At 39.5% G+C, this 25427-nt stretch overlaps 1 protein-coding gene across 1 annotated transcript in view; it reads left to right on the forward strand.

Moving 5' to 3' along the window:
• Window positions 1–25427, forward strand: part of IL1RAPL1 (interleukin 1 receptor accessory protein like 1) — a 1039435-nt gene that overhangs the window by 258576 nt on the left and 755432 nt on the right. The window contains exon 4 of the mRNA XM_044285800.1: window positions 3838–3991. Coding sequence (XP_044141735.1) covers window positions 3838–3991 — 154 coding nt within the window. The remainder of the gene's footprint in view (window positions 1–3837; window positions 3992–25427) is intronic.

Below are 25427 nucleotides of genomic sequence, written 5' to 3' on the forward strand. Positions count from 1 at the left end.
TTATATGCTTCAAAGCATGACTTGAGTCTGTTACTTGATTATGCATTAAATAAAGCCTATATGCGTCTAGCCTATATAGAGCCACCGAGACCCTATTAGGGTGTGTATTCTGTGTGTCTCAATGCAGTATCCTAATCCCCCTGCAAGTCCCCATGCAGAATCGTAATCATGATTGGTACTAAGTATACATCTCATGCACCCAGCTGAAAAAAATATGATCCACTACTCAAAGATGAGCAATATATCATCTGATCATAACCAGGCACTGCTGGTCACCACTGGATCCTCATTTACTATAATGGGATTTGGCAGGCATCTGGAGGGGTTCCAGCATAAATGCTGGCTTTGTACCAGGAAAATACAGCAGAAAATTAAACCTGCCAAATTCATTTATAGTAAATGGAGTTCTGGTGGTGCCCACCAGTGTCCAACTATGCCGAATCCAGTGTACTCCTGTAGTCTGTTCCTCTGCTGGATTAGACTACCAAAGGACACAGCAGAGATGGGAACCTAGACTTACATCATATACTATATTAGGTTGCTTCTCTTTTTGCTATTAGAACCAGATAAACTGAATCCTATAATAAAAGCACATTCCAATGTACAGGGTGGGCCATTTATATGGATACACCTTAATAAAATGGGAATGGTTGGTGATATTAACTTCCTGTTTGTGGCACATTAGTATATGTGAGGGGGGAAACTTTTCAAGATGGGTGGTGACCATGGCGGCCATTTTGAAGTCGGCCATTTTTAATCTAACTTTTGTGTTTTCAATAGGAAGAGGGTCATGTGACACATCAAACTTGTTGGGAATTTCACAAGAAAAACAATGGTGTGCTTGTTTTTAACTTTATTCTTTCATGAGTTATTTACAAGTTTCTGACCACTTATAAAATGTGTTCAATGTGCTGCCCATTCTGTTGGATTGTCAATGCAACCCTCTTCTCCCACTCTTCACACACTAATAGCAACACCGCAGGAGAAATGCTAGCACAGGCGTAGTTTCAGGTGCTGCACATCTCGTATCTTCATAGCATATGCATGTGACACAATGGGCAGCATATTGAACACATTTTATAAGTGGTCAGAAACTTGTAAATAACTCATGAAAGAATAAAGTTATGTTAAAACCAAGCAGACCATTGTTTTTCTTGTGAAATTCCCACTAAGTTTGATGTGTCACATGACCCTCTTCCTATTGAAAAAAACAAAAGTTGGATTCAAAATTGCCGACTTCAAAATGGCCGCCATGGTCACCACCCATCTTGAAACGTTTCCCCCCTCACATATACTAATGTGCCACAAACAGGAAGTTAATATCACCAACCATTCCCATTTTATTAAGGTGTATCCATATAAATGGCCAACCCTGTACTTTACATTGAATGCTTGAGCGAAAAAAAAGCTGAAATACTAATTCCCTGAAAATGAATAGAAAAAGGTAAAAAAAAAAGTGAACATTTTTCTTTGGAAGTGGTTTTGGTGTATGCTTTAAGTCTGTCTTTGCTTTGTGAGGATGTGTCAAATTTTTTAAATGGTGCTCCATAATAATATATTTAGAGCAAGTCCAATGTGGTGTATGCCTATGTCTGTTAAAGTATACCAGGGGAATGCCTGGTGTGTAAATGCAACTTTTTACGACTTTTAAAAAAGTTGTGCTTCATAAATGAGACTTGTAGGGATTGTGCAGCCAATAAAAGATAATGACCTTTCCTTAGGATCAGTGAAGGTCTGACTCCTGTCTCCCCCGCTGACCAGCTGGTTGAAGAGGAGTTGGTGCTGGTACATGCATTACTTCCTCTCCAAGATTACACTAGCCATTGTCTTGCTTGCAGCGTGGTATAATTATAAGTGCTCGTCCCATTCAAGTGAATAAAACACACACTTTTAATTACACAGCACCTCTGAGATAACGCCCAATGTAATCATGAAAAGAAAGTAGCTCTCACACAAGTGTTGCCTCCTTCTTCAAATAGCTGATCAGTGGGGGTACCATGAGCCCCACTAATCAAATATTGATGAACTATTCTGAGGATAGGTCATCAATATACATTGGCTGCACAACTCCTTTAAAAGCATTCTAATCTGAAATCCTGACCTACAGTGCTTTTTACTTGACTATTTACCAAATGTGGCAAAAATGCACACCAAATGTCGAATGTGGGCATTACTTGCAGTTTTTCTACACCATAAAACTGGCATAGCAGATTTGATAAATGACCCCTAGAATATTTATATTGAAAAGATAATTTTATCATGGTAAATTGCTGGCTAAAAGCAGAAATTAGATGACACTAATAAAGGTGTAATTACAGATAAAGCAGTTATGACTGTCATCTTTTCAACATTCATCTTGAATGACAATCACTTCTCAAGCTTATTAGTCATAAAAAAATAATTAATTATTAAAATCCAGTATACCGCTTAGAAATGTACTGGCTTGAAATTTGGAAGATGAATGCCTTATTAAATATGATTTACATCAAAATGTAGCCTAATTTGTGTTATTTAGTGTCTTATTGTGTAAAAAATGTTCTATATTCAATTGAATCTTGATTAAAATTAATTGATTCATTGATTTCTGAAAGAATAGCAAAGTGCCTGCAGAATATTATTATAAAATGTACAGTTAGGTCCATATATATTTGGACACTGGCACTAAAATATATTCAAGTTTAGTTACATAATGGACATGGACATAAAGTCCAGACTTTTAGCTTTCATTTGAGGGTATCCACATTAAAATTGGATGAAAGGTTTAGGAGTTTCAGCTCCTTTATATGTGGCACCCTGTTTTTAAAGGGACCAAAAGTAATTGGATAATTGACTCAAAGACTTTCATGGGCAGGTATGGGCAATTCCTTCCAATTCATAAGCACATAAAAGGCCTGGAGTTGATTTGAGGTGCTTGCATTTTGAAGATTTTTCTGAGAAGTAAACATGCGGTCAAAGCAGCTCTCCATGCAGGTGAAACAAGCCATCCTTCATCTACAAAAACAGAAATAAACCCATCCAAGTAATTGCTGCACTATTAGGAGTGCCAAAATCTACAGTTTGGCACATCCTGAGAAAGAAAGGAAGAAAGAAAGTACTGGTGACCTCAACAATGCAAAAAGACCTGAATGCCCATGGAAGACAACAGTGGTAAATAATCGCAAAATAATTACCTTAGTGAAGAGAAACCCCTTCAAAACAGCCAACCAAGTGAACAACACTCTCCAGGATATAGGCGTATCAATATCCAAATTATACCATAAAGAGAAGACTGCATGAAAGTAAATATAGAGTGTTCACTGCACGGTGCAAGCCACTCATAAGCCTCAAGAATAAGAAGGCTAGATTGGACTTTGCTAAAAAAACATCTTAAAAACCAGCACACTTCTGGAAGAAAATATTTGGACAGATGAAACCAAGATCAACCTTTACCAGAACGATGGAAAGAAAAAAGTATGGTGAAGGCATGGTAGAGCTCATGAGCCAAAGCATACCAGATCATCTTTAAAACAAGGTGGAGGCAGTCTGATGGCTTGGGCTGCCAGTTGCACTGGGTCCCTAGTGTTTATTGATGATGTGACACAGGACAGAAGCAGCGTGATGAATTCTGGGGTTTTCAGAGATATACTGTGTGCTCAAATACAGCCTAATACAGCCAAACAGATAGTTTTTTTTATTATTATTTATGAAACGCCGACCTAAGTAAAATATATAATAACATGGAAATAAAACCATAGTCGCCCCATTCCCATAAAACTATACTTATATATCAAAATGATTGACTTAAAATGTGGAACTAATTAGCAAATATCTAAAACATATTTTTATACTTTTTTCCAGGAATGTAAAGCAAAGACCTGGAGGCCCAGTATAATACTGAAAAGGGACACTCTAGTCATCAGGGAAGTAAGAGAAGATGACATTGGAAATTATACCTGTGAACTGAAGTATGGAAGTTTTTTAGTTAGAAGAACGACCGAATTATCAGTAACAGGTAATTGAATTACATTTTCATTTTTCCTCTAAAAGCATCAACAAACTTCAAATTTTTAATGTTGTTATTATTATTATTATTATTATTATTTTTGTTTTTGCTTTTGTTATGATTGATAAAATATTGTATTGAAAATAGTCTGTGTTCCAAGCAGCAATGACAGATTTGTGCATTATTATATATAGTGGGAATTTGCTCTGATAGTTAGGACTAGCGGATGCAGTATAGAGGCAAAGTACACAGTTCTTGACTCTAACAACGGTGTTTATTCACACATTGATGTATAGCAAAATGTAGATAAGTTGTATCACAAAATGAAGGTGGCTTGGTGTTTGTTCACACACAAGGAAAGTACATAAACAATATAAGTCACCTGGCATTTCTTTATTTAGCCTGGCTCGTCCACTTGAGAGGGGAGTGGTCAGTCACCAGGCGGAACTTTCTCCCCAACAAATAGTAGAGGAGAGACTCAAGTGCCCACTTGATAGCCAGACACTCTCTCAACTATGATATACCTGGTTTTGGCCTTGGGGGAGCTTGCAGCTTAAAAAGACAATGGGATGTTCCTCCCCATTGACTTCTTGAGAGAGTACAGCACCGAGGCCTACTTCGGAAGCATCTGTCTGTACCACAAACTCCCTATTGAAGTCGGGCGTCACCAAAGCTGGTGACCCGCATAGGGCCAACTTCAAAGTGGAAAAAGCCTCTTCGTTTAATTTTCAAAAATCGTGACAAAACCGCAACGTCCTGTCCAGTTTGAGTATCAGTACTATAGGGCTGGCCCACTCACTTCTAGACTTCTCGATGATGTCTAGTTGCAGCCTTAGTTGTTCTTCCTCAGAGATGGCCTGTAGCCGAGTCTCGGGTACCCGATATGGTTACAACTGGATTTTGGCCTGGGGCTCAGTGGCAATGTCCTGCTGAATTATGGAAGTGCGTCCAGGGAGGTCTGAGAACACATCCGTGTTCCTGCTGACAAACTCCCTGGGCTTCTGAATCTGTTTAGAGGAGAGACTGTCAGCAATCTTCAGTGTGGCAACCGCTTCCCTAACATCAGACTTAGGGACCGGAACCTCTCCCCCTAGAAAACTCGTCCGCGGGCTATCGTCAGTACTGCTCTTCCTATCCTTTCACGGTTTGAGTAAATTCACATGGTACACCTGCTCCAGCTTCCGCCGCGCTGGCTGGTGTAGCTTGTAGTTTGCTTCTCCAACCTTTTTGAGTACCTTGTAGGGTACAGGTGATGGGGCTAGTGGTTTGGCAGGTCGGGCAAGACTTACAAAAGTCATCCACCTCTTTTAAGAAACTGGGCCAGTAAAACTGCTGTAGTATCCGGTCCTGTGTCTTCTGCAGTCCCAGATGACCCGCGAGAACATGTTGAGGGCTAACTCTAACATGAGTTTTCGATAGGCCATGGGCACCACCAACTTATCAACAGGTTCACCCCATAGCTGGTTTACCCGATATAGCATATTCTGGTGGACCCAAAAGCGGAGAAACATTGACTCAGCCCCAGGTTGTTGGGCTACACCATCAAGTATTACCACAGTCTCCCAGATTCAGGATAGGGTTGGGTCTCGGCGTTGGACTGTATCGAAATTCTCGCCGAAAGACGTTGAGGTCTTCCAAACCAGGACCCGGTGGCAACTCCTCCATGTCTCCCAACATTACCCTACGCGGGGTTGTCTCATCCTCTTCCACTGAAGTGGTGGTTATTCCCTACTGCTGTCCCTTCGGCCTCCGATTCTCAGGGTTCTGGCCCTTCCCCTGAACAAGGCCAATCTCCTGGGCTTATTCCTGTCTCAGGGGTATCCTTAACTCTTACAATGGGCTATAGGGCAGAGAAACCTGGAAATTCTCTCCCTATTATGAGTTTATAGTGGAGATTTGCGGAGACTGCCACTTCGTGGGTCCACCTGCTGGCCACCGTGGTTAGAGACACCAGCGCGGTGGGGTAGTCTTTCAAGTGTCCATGAACGCACATTACCTCTTTTGGGCCAGTATAATCAGCGGACCACACAAGGGTAGCCCTTACCAGGGTCACCAAGCTCCCTCATTCCAGCAGCGCTTCCGCTTGAGTGTCTCCCACTTCCACTTGGCAAACGTGGTTGAGAACCTCCGGGGTACCTGTGGCACACAGTTTCCTAGCATATAGTGATTGTCTGTAACCACAATTAGTGTCCATGGGCTCAACCCGATGAGGAAAATGAGCCCTGGTGTGGCTAGGTTCCTGAAACCGCCAGCAGATTAACTGGGTCCAGCCCATAGGGGAAACCTCTCGGCGGGGTTTCTTTGGCTGATACCAGTGGGCCTGGGGTGGGGAGTTCTGGAGTTTGCCTGCCCTACTCTCAAAATAACCCCCCCCCCCGAGACTCTTGATGGCCTCACAGCGTTCCACCAGGACCACCATTTCCAGGGCATTTCCAGGAGATACCTGACTGATCCAGCGCTGGAGAGGGGGTGGCAGAGACCTCCGGAATATGTCAGCCAATAGTATATCCAGCATAGCCGTGGGACTCAGCACATCAGGCTGTAGCCACTTTAGCAAAAGGTGGAGTAAGTCATAATACTGGGGTCTCACGGGCTCAGCCGGTTTAAACCCCCACTCTATGTACCCCCTGGGCCCGGACCAGCACATTCAGCCCCAGTTTTGCCAAAATCTCACCCTTTACCTTCGGGTAGTCGGCCGCTTGGTCGTCCGGTAAGTCAAAATACACACGCTGGGACTCTGATGCCAGGAAAGGAGCGACAACCTAAGCTTACTGGTCTCGGGGCAGCTTTTCCCTGGTGGCTACTTTCTCGTACATTGCCAGGTAGGTTTCGATGTCGTCTGCAGGTGTCATCTTAAGGATAGCTGCACGGACTGCTTTCCGGGCATCGTGGATGCTTGGGGTTGTTCCTGCTGTCTGCAAAGCCATCACGTGTTGTGGCAGCAACTGTTTAGTCTCTTGCTACTGCGTATTAGACTCTCGTTGGTGCAGGTTGGTTTCCTATTGCTGCAAATTAGCCTCCATGAGGGCCTTCACAACATCCTCCATTTTGTTGTGGGGCACGGGTTGAAATATAGCTGGTCTGATGTACTACATACAACTGTGCCCAAAAATGTGAACCCAAAAATATATTGGCGTTCACGCCAGCCTCACTACTTATGCTCGAATCCTCCACCAATTGTGAGGATTTGCTCTGGTAGTTAGGATGAGCGGATGCAGTATAGAGGCAAAGTACACAGTTCTTGAATCAAACAGCGGTGTTTATTCACACATTGGTTTATAACAAAATGCGGATAAGGTGTATCACAAAACGCAGGTGGCTTGGTGTTTGTTCACACACAAGGAAAGTCCATAAACAATAAAAGTCACCTTTTCTCCTGCGTGTTAATTCACATCCTATTAGCAGTTCAGACTCATCAAGTCCATAGGCGGCCTGTTCGCCTTTAGAGGGCCTGAGTCTTCCAGCCCGGCTCAAACCTAAAATCCCAGCACAGCCCTCAGTTAACAGCACACAGACTCCTGAGCTCCACTGTCAGAGGGAGGTAAATCCACCACACCTGGCAGTGCTGGCTGTTTTTAATGCCTGGCAACACCTGGCCTGGAACATGGGGAGTAGTCACCCACCCAGCACTTTGAGTACTCCAAGTAAGAGCCATCCCAGATCAGCTATGACAGTACTGCTAAATCTCATGCTGTCAATTAGCAATAGCTGCTGATGACACATAAAATACCAGCTCTTACTTCACCGAGCTGGTGACACATACCTTCCATCCACAATGATTCCAGGTACCCTCTTACTATATATATGTATATATATATATATATATATATATATATATATACACAGTATTTTGCAAAGGTTCTAGGCAAGCATGAAAATATAGAGCAGTAATGACAGATTTGTACAATGTAATGATTGTTTTATATATAAAGTATATATATATATATATATATATATATATATATATATACAGTACTTTGCAAAAGTTTTAGGTAGGCGTGAAAAAATAGATCAAAATAAGAATGCTTTAAAAAGGACCTCAGCAGGGAGGTTGCTCTAAACATCTTGGAGAACTAAGTTCAGATCTACTGTGGATGTTAACTTCTCAAATCCTTAAAAATTTTTGTGTAATCCAAGACAGACTTGATGTTGTGAAGTTCATATCATCACTTCAAGGGCACCTTGTTTTCTTTACACAGAATATAGTTTTTAACTAGTTAATTACCAACGTGTTTACCTATCTTTCTTACCAGGTTATTTGTTCAGTTTTAGCAATGAGCCTAACTGCAAATGGCTAATTCATTTCTGAACCACACTATATGTATTTGATAATATTTTTAACAGGACGCCTTAGACCTTTATTTTGTTTCACAAGATGTTTATATGTTTATAATGTTTAACCAATGTTTATTGAAAAAATGTAAAATTTTTTACAAATATATATATTTTTCATTTCTTATAAATGTATCTTCTACAAAAGTTTTCAAGACTAAAAATGTAGTACTGTGAAATTGGATGATATTTCTGTAATTAATCAACTGGCTGGGCCCATAGCAAGACTTTAAATGACTGGAGTGCATTTTGAATTTAAGCAGCCTATATTTCTATTGCTGGTTCTATGGCACCAGACTATCAGTACAGATGTTGTAAAGCACCAAAACATTAGAAACTCCTTAAAAGTGACTTTTTTATGTTGACCCCCTAAGAATAAATTTAGAGCCAATCAGACGCCTCCCTGAACTATTAACACTTCTATTTTGGAAAGCATTTTTATTTTAAAGAATTTAATTCTTATTTCCCTAAAACTTGGGAATGAAACTATATATATATACACTCACCTAAAGAATTATTAGGAACACCATACTAATACGGTGTTGGACCCCCTTTTGCCTTCAGAACTGCCTAAATTTCAAATGGCATTGATTCAACAAGGTGCTGATAGCATTCTTTAGAAATGTTGGCCCATACTGATAGAATAGCATCTTGCAGTTGATGGAGATTTGAGGGATGCACATCCAGGGCACGAAGCTCCCGTTCCACCACATCCCAAAGATGCTCTATTGGGTTGAGATCTGGTGACTGTGGGGGCCATTTTAGTACAGTGAACTCATTGTCATGTTCAAGAAACCAATTTGAAATGATTCAAGCTTTGTGACATAGTGCATTATCCTGCTGGAAGTAGCCATCAGAGGATGGGTACTTGGTGGTCATGAAGGGATGGACATGGTCAGAAATAAAGCTCAGGTAGCCCGTGGCATTTAAACGATGGCCAATTGGCACTAAGGGGCCTAAAGTGTGCCCAGAAAACATCCCCCACACCATTACACCACCACCACCAGCCTGCACAGTGGTAACAAGGCATGATGGATACATGTTCTCATTCTGCTTACGCCAAATTCGGACTCTACCATTTGAATGTCTCAACAGAAATCGAGACTTAACAGACCAGGCAACATTTTTCCAGTCTTCAACAGTCCAATTTTGGTGGTTTTCCTATTTGAAGTGGAGATGAGTGGTACCCGGTGGGGTCTTCTGCTGTTGTAGCCCATCTGCCTCAAGGTTGTGCGTGTTGTCGCTTCACAAATGCTTTGCTGCATACCTCGGTTGTAACGAGTGGTTATTTCAGTCAACGTTGCTCTTCTATCAGCTTGAATCAGTCGGCCCATTCTCCTCTGACCTCTAGCATCAACAAGGCATTTTCGCCCACAGGACTGCCGCATACTGGAATTTTTTCCCTTTTCACACCATTCTTTGTAAACCCTAGAAATGGTTGTGGTTGAAAATCCCAGTAACTGAGCAGATTGTGAAATACTCAGACCGGCCCGTCCAGCACCAACAACCATGCCACGCTCAAAATTGCTTAAATCACCTTTCTTTCCCATTCTGACATTCAGTTTGGAGTTCAGGAGATTGTCTTGACCAGGACCACAACCCTACATGCATTGAAGCAACTGCCATGTGATTGGTGTACTAGATAATCGCATTAATGAGAAATAGAGCAGGTGTTCCTATTAATTCTTTAGGTGAGTGTATATATATATTAGCGAAAAAATGGCGGCACAGGCCAATAAACATATCTGGCTTTTTACCCCATTTACAATCTAGAAAAATGAACAGCACTCCAATGTATCATTAAAAAATAAGAACTCACCGCATGGGTGATTAAAGGAGTTCTTTTTTTTTCATGATACATTGGAGTGTTGTTCATTTTTCTGGATTATATAGTAGCACACCTTTGATGCATCTCCAACTGTTCCTAGGACATGGAACAATGAAAGTAGAACAGAAAAAGTGTTCACTTCAGATGGTAAAAAATGAAGAATATTCTAAAAAAAACACAAATATATAGCACTATATTCAACATAGTGCTATATATTTGTTTTTGACCCACGCCTGTATTGATCACTTAATATTTGAAACTTAAGCAGGGAGGAATCATGACTTCAGATGGAAAAAAATTACGAATATTCTAAAAAAAACTAATATATAGAGTAATATAGCTAATATAGTGCTATATTAGTTTTTCTGAATATTTGTAATATTCTAAAACAAGAATATATAGCAATATAGCAAAAATAAAAAAAAACTAATATAGAGCAATTTAGCTAGTGCTATAATCTTTTTTTTAATAGTAGTAATTTTTTTCAAATCTGAACTTAAGATGAGAAAAAAATTACAACTATTAGACAAAGATGATTATAGCACTATATTAGCTAAATTGCTCTACATTCATTTTTTTTATATTTGCTATATATTCTTATTTTAGAATATTATGAATATTCAAAAAAATGAATATATAGCTCTATATCAAATATAGAAGTTTTTTTTAGAATATTCATACATTTTTTTTCAATCTGTATAGTTGCTACACTTCGGCATACTCCTCCCCTACAAGCATCCCGTCACCATGACATCTGACATCTCACTGACATCGTGAAAACTCAGATCCGATGGTATATTCTAACCCCCAGGAGTTCCCTTGGTGATGGGGACGCTTGTCAGGGAGGAGTATGCTGAAGTGGAACAACTGTACAGATTGAAAAAAAAAAAGACGAATATTCTAAAAAACTAATATATTCAATAAAGTGCTATATATTAGTTTTTTAGAATATTCATAATTTTTCCCATCTGAAATCACGATTCCTCCCTGCTTAAGTTGTAACTCATAGGCCCACCAGCAAGATGCACGGAGGAATCATGTGTTCAGATGGGAAAAAATGACGAATAATGTTTGCTATAACGAATATGTAGCACTATATTCGAAATATTCGCAAATTCTCAACGTTGCAATATTCAAGATAAAAATTTGCAATTCGAATATTCATGCTCAACACTCTTAACGTAATTTTCCTAAAAATTTGATGACACGGTTAATCGAATTTTTGAAAAATTAGCTCATCTCTAATTATGAGTTTATGCATGTATCCACAAAACTACAATAACATCTTAGATTATATAGTGACAGACTTGATTTTGAATCATACAGTAGATCTGGGGTCATCAATAGAGATGGCCTTGCGGTTCGCGGCAAATTTTGCCCGTTCGCGATTCGCCGAACATGCGAACATATGGAGATATTCGAGTCTGCCATATTCTTTTACATTGTGAAGAACTTTGACCCATGACACATCCATCAAGTGGTAAAGGACAGCCAATTGAAAAGTTTCAGCACAAGGACATACCCCCTACCTTATAAATAGACCTGATCTGGCAGCCATTTTACATTCAGTCTTTTGCCAGTGTAGGAAGATGTTGCTGTGTGAAGCAGGGACAGACTGTTAGGGACAAAAACGCTAGCTAATAGGGCCACAGAAGTCCTTTTAAGGACTGGTATAGGTGTGCTATTGATAGGTTTGCAGTACAGAGGGATGTAATACATTTATGACATACTTTATAACATAGAAAGCATATTATAGTGGATTTGTATTGTGCAGCAGTGGTGAGCAGTTCTGCTGCGATACTGCAGCTACACAGAGTGACAAACGGTATTGGAAAAAATAATTATAACTGGTCGCACACCCAAAAAACTGATTGAAGCGGGGTGTTATATATCAATACACTTTCTTTATAGTGCATTTGGGTACTTTATAGTGAATTTGCGCATGCGAGTACGCAAAAATTATATTGCCGATAATTCGCATTGAAAAAAATAATGAATGGAGATCGCAAATTCAAATATTACATCTGGTATGTCGCTGTCCATGTTGTGGGACTATTTGTGCACTTGTAGTAATTATTTCTTGGCTGCAAATATGAGCTGAAGGTTTTTCAGGTTTGCCTGCCATTAAAATGAATGGGACCCGCCGCAAACTTGCGGTTCGTGATCATTTGATCGCGTTCGTGTGTTTCCATTCGCGAAACATCCCGGCAGATGTTCGTCCATCACTAGTCATCCACCCTTGGCACTTCAGCCGCTATGAAGCTATAACTGTCCTGGCATTTCTGTTTTATTAAATACTTGAATCCTCCATAATATAACAATGTTGCATAATCTTTTCTTTGAACTCTGTTGTGTCGTTCTCCTGTTATTCCTAATATAAAAACTATGAAAACATTGACAACTGTGTGCTATCAGTTAGGGGCATGCCAACAAGACAAAAGAGAAGCACCTTTTAAAAGGGTAAATGGTAACAGTTGATGAATCATTCATAGATTTGTAGGGTGAAGAAACTGCTTCAGAATTATCATTTCCTGGGGAATACAAATATTTAGAGGGTCATTTATCATTCTGAAATACGCCTAAATTTGATGTATTTTAGCTGCAGATTGGGGCGCAAAAGCTAGTCCCTCCCCAGCTTCTCCCCGATTGCCAGGTCTGAAATTGTGGACGTGGAAAAAAAGTCTAAATGTACGACAGCTGGAAGCTGTCTTAAATTTAGAACTGGAGGAGGAACCGCCAAAGTTATGAAGAGGCTTGTGCCTCTTCATCATTTCGGAGAGTCATTGTCAGCTTAGGGGTTTATTAAGACTGGCGTCTAAAACACTGGTCTTAATAAATGTGCCCCTTAGTTTCTAAAAGCAAACCTGTCACCATGCAAATCAGTGCAATCTGCAGACAGCATGTCATAGAGCTGCAGGAGGAGCTCATCACACTGATACAGTATATAGTTTTGTGGAAAAAGATTGAGCAAAACTTGTAATTTATTAATTACAATCTCAGCTCTTCTCTGAGCTCAGCAGCCAAGTGGGTGGTCTTATCACTTATTCATAGCCCTGCATGGGTGTGTATAGGTGTCAGTCGCTGATAAGATGGCCTACTTGGATACTGTGCTCAGAAAGAGCAGAGACTATAATGAAAAAATACAAAGTTTTGATTCATTTTATGCCATAAAATAATATATCAATCTACTCAGCTCCTCCTGCTCTATAACATGCTGCCTACAGATCGCATTTTCATGGTGACAGGTTCCCTCTAAATTTACTTGTCAGGACAATGGGTAGGTTTCCTTTTAAACCACTGACAGATGAAGTCTATAAAATAAGTATATTGTTACAATGCCAGCGATTGTGACAAGGGCTAGATGACTAACTCAAAGTGTTTTGGTAGCAAGAGAGGAACCATTAGGACCATCTGTCAAGTGATCATAATGTTATGGCTGATGCGTTCAGTTAATTGTTTCTTACTTTGCAATGTTTTGTCCAAAGAATCTATTTCATTTATTGAAGATATTGTACCTTCATACATAAAATGTATCTATATACCAGTACCTGTTGTTTATTATTTTCCTTATTTCTCTGTCCATCTCAGTAACATTATTTAGATGGTCCCACATGCTCAGTTTCCACCTTCAACTGTCACTAGTCTTACCTACTGTTATAAGCTCTGTAAGTTAGACTGAGAAAAATGCAGCAGAAGGGACACACCCCTGTGCTGCACTAGAAAGGACATGCTGTTTGAGAAAGGACATGCTCAGGGATCTGGCAGCTTGAAATAAATCTAATAGAGCAATAGGAGCAATAAATGGAAGGAGCTCTAGATCCATGAGAGATACAAGGCTAGATCTGGTTTTCTTAGAAATGAATTGTCATGTACTATATGTTGTCTTATTACCCCATGTGTAACCCCTTTAATTACATATCTGAAGCCTTTGTCCAGACATAATTTCACTAACCAGGTCATTTTTATAAGTAAGCATCTAATTTTATAAGTAACATTTTATAATTAACATTAGATGCTAAAAGTCACAAATGACAAATTGGTCTAAAAATGGAACACAAAAGATCTGTCCGTCCATTAGTAAAGACGGCATGGTGCAAATCACATAAAAATGCTTCAAACATCCACAGACAAAACATCTACTTTTCTTGCACAATGCCTTTCATTCCTTACTCTCTTACAATCTTAAATTGTGCTCATCTTTAGACTGTCAAATACCTCCTATATGTTGACTCAGTTCATCTCAATTCTTTGATGTATTTATTGGTACATGATGGTACATGTATACCAGTGAAGTCATGTCCCTTCATTGTACAATTCACAAAAAAATTTATAAAAGTTTCTAAAACATTTAATAAATGTGGTGCAAATATGCATGTACGGCAGCATTTTGTTGCTTATTGCACCAGAATTTTTTAGCTTTTTGTTGACTTAGTTTACCTCAACTTTTTGCCACATTTCATAGAACATGGTGTTACATCTAAGCCATGCTCCTTTCCAGTGAATTAATGTCCGTTCATTGGACAAGTCACAAAAAGTGTGTCTAAATAGTTAATAGATATGATGCAAAACAGCCTCAAAACAGCACATAAGCACCCTAATAGCATAAAAATATTTTAAAAAGTTATACCAAGTAGAAAATAGCTACAAATTGCCTGTTAGAGATGAGCATATGAGTTCTAAATGAAACAAATTCATCTCAATTTCCCCCAAATATCATATTCCAGCTAAGTCCCAATCTGTGATTAAATACCAAAAAAATCTCTCAAAATGACAGCCTTCATTTTATAGGTTAGAAGGGCCATATTTTAATTTGACGATAAAAACCACCAGCATAGTGTTTTATTAAACAGGTTGTTTGTTACTATAAGCTGCCACGCATTTACCCATAGTCATATACGTTGCTGTCTTTTTTACATTACTAATGCTGTCTTTTTGACATTACTAATGCTGTCTTTTTTACATTACTAATGCTGTCTTTGCATTGAGCTTGGAAAGGGCTGGATACATTAATAGGAGGCCCCAGAATATCAGACACAACTTTTGAAGACAATCTGAGCACTTTTGAGTTGGGGCAAATTTATTAGTACCTGAATCAAATCCGCCGACTGATTTGTTAGAAATGGAATTAAAACAAATTTTAAGAAATGTACTTATCACTGTTGCCTGATTATTAAGGCTCAGAACAAGTGCAGTATTTAGGGGTTACAGATACCTTGTAGGTCTAGACAAAAAAAAAAAAAGTGAGTTAAAGCTAATAGTGTTGAGCGAATCAAAGTTGAAATTCGATCTGATTGTCAGAAAAAATTAGATTTGCTGCAAAGCTGAATTTCCTATTCTTCTTGGTAACAAATTAATTTTCCCTGATAAAAAAAAAAAAATCATACTTACCTCATCCATTTGAGCGGGTAGCTCATAAAAAAAATGTACTTACCTTCATTTGAGAATGAAGAGGCCATCTTGCATGAAGATCAAACTGCGTGACATTTTGCGCTGGATCTTTAAGCAAGATGGCCGCGGCAGCTTCTCCACACTCAAATGGATGATGTAAGTACAATTAAATTTTATGAGCAACCCCTTAAATGCTTTAAAATTGATCTCAGATGCCTTGATAAGTGATAAACGCAGCATATGAGGGGTTTAAATTGCCGTTTCCTGTCATTGCACCTGCTACTTTTAAATAAAATGTGCTTTTTAAATGATTTATCACAAACCAATTTTTTTTGTAAATTTTGTCGAAGCAGCTAAATCTAATTTTTAAGGTCTTATCTCATGTCTAATACCTAGTCAAATTACACAACATTGAGAAAGTTCAGGACAAGCCCTATATTTAAAAAAAAGAGAGACCGAAAAGAAGGAAATTCTTAAAAATACATTTGGAAGGGAAGAGCGGTATAAGTAACTGGCATAGCAATATATAATAAAGTATTTACATTATGGGCTTCACGTACATTCAGTGCGTTACTGTTTACTTCACAAATCCAACCATCAGCCGTGTTAACATTTTAAGATGTCACTGCAGAAATAACTCCTCTTTTTCCAGCGACAGCAGTTTATTTATGACAAGTTGAAATACATCCTAAGCTCACAATTTGCTGCACAGAACATTTTAGCATTTCCAGAAATCCATCACTAACCGCAATAACATGCATAGAAAAATGAAAGTTGCCACTGCTTGCATTCAGGCTGGCTGTTATATGCATTTCTCAATGTTACACTAATAAACCAAGATCCTTTGATAATGGTGGGTAATACCTACCTGTCAGAATAAGGCAATTGCTCTAGGTTGTGAAATATATGCGAGAAATCAATCATGGTCTAGGAAATATCACATTTAGTATCAGCTTCTGATTTTGTTTTAGTATGTAAAATAAATTCATTTTGCGGCCGCGGGTATTTAATTATCATCTAGCGATTAGACAAAATCGCACACATCAATCTACAATTTCCAGCTCGCTTCTTTATTCGATTCATATCAGCCTTGCTGTCAGGTACATTGTACTGCAAATAATGTACGCATTTAGGGAAGTAAAGCAAGCATGTTCCACTATCATCAGCAGTGAATAGATGGAGTCGATGTAATCAGAGAAATCAAAAGGGCATCACATTTGTGAAACATAATTTTATTTTTATTTTTTTACTTTGACTCATGTTTAACTGCAATGATCATTGCTCATACAATATCGGGAAATGTTCAGTAATTTAATGGGTTCAGCAGTCAGTCAGTTTAAATGGGTTCTGTACTTTGTTTTAACTGATGATCTATCCTCTGGATTGATCATCAGCTTCTGATTGGCGGGGGTCCGACACCCGGGACACATTCAAGTGAACAGAGCTTAGCCCGCCCACGCTAGTTGATACAAGTTGTGACGTCAGTGGGCCGGCGGTAAACAGTGAGAAGGCCGTGGCACTACTGGATCGCCGCTGCCTTCTCAAACAGCTGATCGGCGGGGGTCCCGGGTGTCTATCCAGAGGATAGATCATCAGTTAAAACAAAGTGCAGAGCCCCTTTAATGGGATCATTGTTAAGATTTTTATACTTGGATTTTTATTTCACAAAATGGACAAATGAGATTTTGCTAATTAATCATCTCAATTTGTATTTGCAACTTTTTGACACATTTTGACATATATTATCGGAAGTGATGTTTTTGCACCACCCTCGCCACTTTCTGAATGGGGCGTGGTGAGGGTGGGGATTGAGCTATCGGGTCTTGCCACTTTTACATTCATTTGACCCTGTTTTCAGGTGGAGATGGAGCTGCTTTAGATTTCATTCTAACACATGCCCTGCTTGATGATACACCAGCATCTAGGCATAAATTTGGTGCATCTCCGGCAGCATGGGAGATTTCAATTGACTTATGAAAAATGCCTGTCTCTGATAAATCTCCCCTTAAGAGTCTTAAAAATGAGCTGAGTTAAATCTCTAATAAGAGACACTTTTATGAACCAATCCATGTTTTTCATCAACAGAAATGTTCTCACTAAAGGTCCAACATCATCCAGTGCAGATTACATTGCAAAACCAAGTAAACTACCTAAAGATCTAACATATTTATCAGACTGGCTTGGGCTGGATGATTAATTTGGTGCATCATAAGATCCTTAGGCTAATTTCAGATGAGTGTGCTCATTGTAGAAAACACACTCCGTGTGGGAGCATAAATCTCCATTATGGACACTGCTTCTTTCACAGGACCACATGGCATTGTAGTGATTTAGAATGTTATGAGTCTCTGTCCAACTTTGTATCCACTGAATTGTACTAACATAATGCCATCAGTATAATTCAGTATATGCAAGGTCAGTCAGAAGCACAAAGCATTCAAATCATTATAATGCTATGCGGTCCTATGAAAGGAGTGGTGTCCATAATGAGAACTAAAGCTCCCACATAGAGTGTGTTTTTAGCAGTGGACAAACTCATCAAAAATTAGCCTTAGATCTAACTTTTTACCACCTTTTAGTTGGCTTTTACTGTACAAAAGATTACTCAGAATTTGGGCATTTTTTGTTGCAACTCAAGGTATGCCCCTTTTCTGGCAATCCACAACCACTAACTCCTCAAAAGTCCAGCCCATGCCCCCTTAATAATGCCAACGACATCTTCTATTGAGGTCTTGTTCACAATGTCAGTGAAACAAAGATGTGTGGTCTCTATGAACAGCACTCGTACCCTCTGACTTTAATATGTGAATTCACACATCAGTGGTTTTCTACGTACTTTGGGTTAGTGGTGATACCATGGAACCATGCCTTATTTTTTTCTGCGATTACAGATCCCTAATGCACATTAGTCTATGGGTAAATGAAAACCAAGGACACAGCATGGATGCCATCTGTGTTTGGCCTATGGTTTTCACTATCACTAGAAGATGCTCAGGAAATTCATTTTTGGCCTAACAGTGTCCGTGGAATATGGATGACACATGGAGAGCAAAAGATTGACATATGGACCAAACACTGATTCTTCATGAACAGCTTCATGGATGAGCCACTGACCATCTTTTCATAGGTGACTACTTGGCCTAAGAGTGCCAGCATGCATTCCCACTATATTACAATTAGTGATAAGCGAAGTATAGAAAAAATTGATTTGGCCACTTCGCAGAAACTGAAAAGAAAAAATCTGCTTTGTGATGAATTTCTTTGTCAAAAAGCACATTTATTAGTAAGTAGCGGGAACAATGACAGGGAGTGGCGATTGTGTTGCCCCCCGTCCCCCGTCATTGTACCTCTCAGATGCCGCATTCATAGCTGATCACGGCATCTGACAGCAATATTACAGTGTAACATAAAAAAATATATAATAATACTTATCTATTGCAAGCAGTCGCCATTTTGATCAAACATTTAGCGTTAAATCTTGCACGGCCTGTGATGATGTCATCACACCGGCCGGCCGGGTTGCGTCATACGTCACCTAACATGGGATTTTGTGGCTAAATTTGTAGCATATATGACCTGCTTAGCATGTATGGTGTCCACTATGTGGCAGAATTTTCAATGTACAAACATACAAATACATGATTTGGAAGAAAAAATATATATATTTCAAGGAAGATTTTTGTTTTGAATCTAAATAAAAACATATTTAGATTAGATGGTTACACGTGTCTTTACTGAAATACACATCCATTTTGACTGAACGTTTCCATAGCAACTAGTTCTTGTAGAGTTTTATACAATTCTTCATCTTTTTTGTAGTCTATTTTTGAGTATTCTGTTTATGAAGAATTTCTATAAACTTGAGACAAGCATTTTGGAAGAAGTCATAATTCCATAACACATGAATAAAACATAACGTAAAAATCTAAAAGGAATGCACTGTATTTTAGATCATACAATATATATGCCCAAAAAACTAAGTCTATTTCTAATTGTGTGTAATTTTGCTACAAAATTTACACTACACCAGAAAGTATGCAAGAATGGCCACTATAAAGCCCCATAACAGTGGTTTGGGAGAATGCTTAATGGTATATTCTACTCACTGTGTTTGTAGGGTAAGCCTTAATATTTATAGGGGTATTTATACTTTTAGAAAATAACCTGCAGCAAGCTCTAAATCACTAAAACTATATCTGTGTACGACTTCTATAGGCAGTTAAATCTACTATACTATAATGTTTTGAGAAAATGGTAGCCTGATAGAGCTCATTTTGTAAAGAATGAAATATTCTCCACCCATTTTAAATCAAAAAGTTAAAATTTAAAGGAGTTGTCCAATCTTGCTTCCTCCACAGCAAAATGGGACTAAGCTCTGACCCCTTCTGGACGAGATTATGAAAATAGTTAAGTGGGCCTACTCTTCGCTATTTTCGTAACTCCTATTGCATCAGGAGTAGTAAAAATGGAGTAGCTTGTTCTGCTATGCTGTTTACATAACTTCCTTTTGCTGCAATGGAAGTTATTGAAACAGAAGTTTCCCCAGTTTCTATAAGCCTAGCCACCTGGGGATGGCGCTTAGTCTCACCATGGAACCAGTAAGATGGGACAACCCTTTTAATACCAAAAAGTTTTAAAGATTTAAAATGTTAAAGTTCATCACATACAATTAACTTATATCAGAAACTTACTAGTGCTGTCCAGTGTCAAAGCTCCAACCATGACCTATTCTTTAAGTTAAAGCTGTACACGATTGTTAGAAGATTGAAGGAAGATTGTATAGTGCTATTTCAAAAACTAGGACTTTAATGGTTTACATAGAATGTGTACAAATTGCAGGTCCCTATAGGCCATGAATGGACAACCTTTTCTGGTTTGAAGACTGCATTGTCCAACAAAACCAACCACAAAGGTCATAATAAAACATCTTACCATTTAATAAATATATAGAATATAAAAATTACATTCCATAAATGTTGGTGCAAATTCCACTCCCATGACTCCACTTAATAGGAATCCTCTTGTACCCTTCGTACTCCAGTAGTCATATCATGTCATGTGTGAAAAACTTAAAGGTGTTGTTCCATCTGGAAATTTATGACAAGATGAAAGATATGTAGTAAATGTCTGATAGCGGTCTGTCCTACCTTTATTAGTGTTGAGTTTGAATATTCGAATAGCGAATTTTAATCATGAATATCGGCACTTCGAGAATTCACAAAAATTTTAAATATAGGGCTATATATTCGTAAAATTGAATTTTTATTTTATTTTATTTTTTAACACAGTACACATCAGTTGATCATACTTTCCTGCTTATAGCTTGTGGGCCAATGAGAAGGCTTTGTCACAGCTTAGCAACATCCCTAGCAACCAATAGAAAATTTGCCTACCCCTTACTATTGCTGAAAATTCGCAAGCACAAATATATTGGAGCACTCTGTCTGCATATAAAGCTATTCTAATGTTCTGCCGTTCCAACCATTTTTTTTTCAGTCTCAGGAAACTTATACCAGCTTGAAAAATGTAACATAAGTGACCCACGCCTGTATTTTGCACGCATTATGCGAATATTACATTGCCAATTTTCACAATCAAGAATATAATCTCGAAATTGCGAAAATATGCCCGATATTCTACAAAATATTTGCGAAATATCACAAATTTGAATATTGCCCCTGCCGCTTATCACTAACCTTTGGGACCTGCTCCTATTTCAAGAACAGAGACTCAGCAGGCTCCTGCCTGCTCCTATTTCAAGAACAAAGCTGGAAACAAAGGGATGCAAATGAGCTTTAATAAGCTCTGCCTCTAATGCCACCAAATGTAAGGCAGTTATCCTATAACTCAATCTTCAACCCTTAAATTAGGCCTTGACACATGACTCAAGGAGAGATAGTTCCCCCCAAATCCTGACTTAGGCCTCTCACCCAGTTAAGCCAGTACTCTCTGCTCTGCACTGATGAGGGGCAATCACCCCAAAACAGCTGTCTGCAGATGAGATGCTGGCTTATTTAATATCCGAGTCATGTCTCAAGGCCTAATTAAATTGTCGAACATTGACTTATAAGATGCAGCCTGACATATGGTAGTATGTATGGCCTATAACTCTCTTCACACCAATTAAGGCGCTCTCCCTCTCTTCTCACTGAGAAATAGTAACCCCCCATCAGAAAAAACAGTGTTGCTGAAATTGATTAGTAGGAGAATTCAATACCCCAAAAAATGGTTGGAGAAGGCAAGGTTGTTTTATACAATGTAGTCTCCTGCTATCCTGACCTGGCACTGCAATGGCATACTGTAGGTAAACAAACTTTCCTTGTTTATTTTATACTAATGTACTTCACGGATGCTATATACTACTGATGAGCAAAGCAAATAATTTGAAGTGGAATTTGGTCTGAAGTTTAGGAAAACTTTGCTATGCAAGTTATCCGAAATTCCTGACACTTCGTGATAACAAATTAGGATTTCCTAAAATGGTGGCTGCATGTGTTACAAAACGAAATTTAGAGGAGTAGATGAAACGAGCCCGGGAATGCTAAATCACCCATAATAGTAACATAGTAACATAGTACATGAGACCGAAAAAAGACAATTGTCCATCAAGTTCGGCCTGTCATCCTGCAAGTTAATCCAGAGTAAGGCAAAAAACAACAACTGTGAGGTAGAAGCCAATTTTACCCGCTTTAGGGGAATAAAAAATTCCTTTCCGACTCCAATCAGGCAATCAGAATAACTCCCTGGATCAACGACCCCTCTCTATTATCTATAGCCTGTAATATTATTACACCCCATAAATACATCCAGGCCCCTCTTGAATTCCTTTACTGTACTCACCATCACCACCTTCTCAGGCAGAGAGGTCTATAGTCCCATAGTCTCACTGCTCTTACCGTAAAGAATCCTCTTCTATGTTTGTGTATAAACCTTCTTTCCTCCAGACACAGAGGATGTCCCCTCGTCACAGTCACAGTCCTGGGGATAAATAGATGATGGGATAGATCTCTGTACTGACCCCCATACATAGTAATTAGATCTCCCCAAAGTCATCTTTTTTCTAAAGTAAATAACCCTAATTTTGATAACCTTTCATGGTACTGTACTCCACCCATTCCAGTTATTGCTTTAGTTGCCCTCCTCTGGACCCTCTCCAGCTCTGCTATGTCTGCCTTGTTCACAGGAGCCCAGAACTGTACACAGTACTCCATGTGTGGTCTGACCAGTGATTTGTAAAGTGGTAGGACTTTGTTCTTATCACGGGCATCTATTCCCTTTTGATGCAACCCATTATCTTATTGGCATTGGCAGCAGCTGCCTGACACTGGTTTTTGCAGCTTAGTTTGCTGTTTATTAAAATTCCTAGATCCTTTTCCATGTCATGTTACTGAGTGTTTTACAATTTAGTATGTACGGGTGACTTGCAATATTCCTTCCCATGTGCATAACTTTACATTTGTCAGTGTTAAACCTCATCTGCCACTTATCAGCCCAAGCCTCCAGTCTATCCAGATCACTCTGTAGTAGTATACTGTCCTCATCAGTGTTAATTACTTTACACGTTTTTTTGTCATCGAAAATTATGATATTTTACTATGCAAGCCTTCTACAAGATTATTAATAAATATATTGAAGAGAATAGGGCCCAGTACTGACCCCTGAGGTACCCCACTAGTGACAGTGACCCAATATGAGTGTGTATTGTTAATAACCACCTTCTGTTTTCTATCACTCAGCCAGTTACTTACCCACATACAGACATTTTCACCCAGTCCGAGCATTCTCATTTTATATACTAACCTTTTATGTGGTACAGTGTCAAATGCTCTGGAGAAGTCCAGATATACAACATCCATTGATTCACCTCTGTCAAGTCTAGAACTTACCTCCTCATAGAAACTGATTAAATTAGTTTGGCATGACCGATCCCTCATGAAGGGATGTCATGTAAATAGTCAATCTGCAGATAGCCATCCCCTATAATGTCATAGCCTTATAAACCCTCATCCCGCGTGGTCTCCGTCATTGCCCCTTGAGATGAACATACAGAGAAAAGTGACAAGTGCTCATGTGCTAGGGACAGTGTTGCTGAAAACGATTAGTAGAAGAATTCAATACCAATAATATGGAAGCCTTTATTATTCCAATGCCTAGCATGCCAACCAATATCATCTAGTCTGATCCCCCTTAGGGGGGATCGGTCTTAATGATGACCATACTTATATTTTGCCGGCTTTACTTCCAAGAAAAGTCAGATAGATACAGAAAAAGGAGGAGCTGGATGTTCCTGATATTCTCATCAATATTTGATGATGTGGAAAAGGAGGAAAAGCAGATGACAGGAGAAGAAGGGCTCCCACCTGTAGGGCAGGAAAACACTGGAGTTGGAGAAGTGGGTATGCCAGCATATTGTGTCTCCTCCTAACCAGCCAATTACCACACCAGCAACAGCCCCTGTTTAAGCATACATTAAAGGTGCTACCTGGCCATTAACAATGAAGGCAGACTGTATAGTGCGTTCTTCATTATTAAATGAAAAGCAGCTGTGAGCTAATTGGCCACCTGATTTTTCACCGCAGCATAGCCACAACCTGCCCCCAGTTCAGCCGCTCCGTGTGGCCGTACCACAAGGCAGAGTGGCCTGGGTATACCTGATATATAGCTATTTTTGCCAAATTAATTCATAACAAATCCAATTTTTAACAAATCAAATTTCTTGGGTAACTTTGGCGAAGCTCCCGAATCAATTTTTTCTAAACGTTTCTCTCTGCTATATACACATACATATTCAATGGCTATCTAGCAGTGGGATTCAAAGACCTCCTGTAGTGAGAAAATCAAGCTGTGAAGAATTCTGCCATTAATACCAACAGGGACAGCCAGCAAACATTATGACAGTGTCATAGGCTTTCACTCAATATGAGATTATTGCTGCACTCCATAAGAGCATGTGCCACAAACTAATGCACTTCTGCGAGGCTTATGCTTGCATAATGTAAGAAGCTGACAGGGGGAGATGATGTTATAAAATAATTTATGCTGATATGCTCTGGCATTTCATAAAAATAAGCCTTATTTTTAACTTCTCAGTGCATCCTGAATGACAATGTTTCCTATAGACCTGGTAGCATCTGCTTAAAAAAAGTCAGTAGAAGGTTCCACAGTTGCAGAAAGTTTGATGAGATGCTGTATATGAATTAAACAAAAAAGGTAGAATTTTCTGAATGATCCGTTTTTACACAATGTGGAAATGATCTATTTCTTCTTCCTCTTCCTCCCAGCAGGGCTACTATCATGTTGCCATACTTGGTAGTCCACAAGACAATTTTATTCCATCATGTATAACAAAACAAAACTGAACTGTTATTTGGCCAGGGGCATACATACAGGGGTCGCAGGGGTCGCAGTTGCGACCGGGCCCGGCCCTCCAGGGGGCCCGGCCGCCTGTGGACCCCTGGCCCCGCCCTGCAGTAGTGCTGTGCCTGCCTGTATAAACCAGGCGGCCGACCCGGGGCCCGCCTCCCGGGCCCGCCTCCCAGTGTTATGTGCTATGTGCCAGCCCTACCCTCCTTCAGTCTCCTCCCCCTGATTCTCCTCCCCTGATTCTCCCGTGGGTGCGGCGGTGCGGCGGTGCAGCGTGCCTCGTCATTTCCTATTGGGCGGCCGCACCGGACATGACGCTTTCCAAGGCTGCGCAGACGCACAACGACGCCGAGACGCAGCAGGGAGAAGGCGCCGGAAGCTCGCGAAGATGCAGGTGCCGGTCCGAAATGAAGATAAGATTAGATTTGTAAAGAAAAATAAAATAAAAAAAAGGTCTTCATAATTGCTCAGAATAGACTCAGAGTAGGGTCTGCTGGGGGCTGGCAGGGGCTGGCTTTATAACTAGCTCTCCTA

The sequence above is a fragment of the Bufo gargarizans genome, chromosome 3, assembly GCF_014858855.1.
Source record: "Bufo gargarizans isolate SCDJY-AF-19 chromosome 3, ASM1485885v1, whole genome shotgun sequence".
Lineage (NCBI taxonomy): Eukaryota > Metazoa > Chordata > Amphibia > Anura > Bufonidae > Bufo > Bufo gargarizans.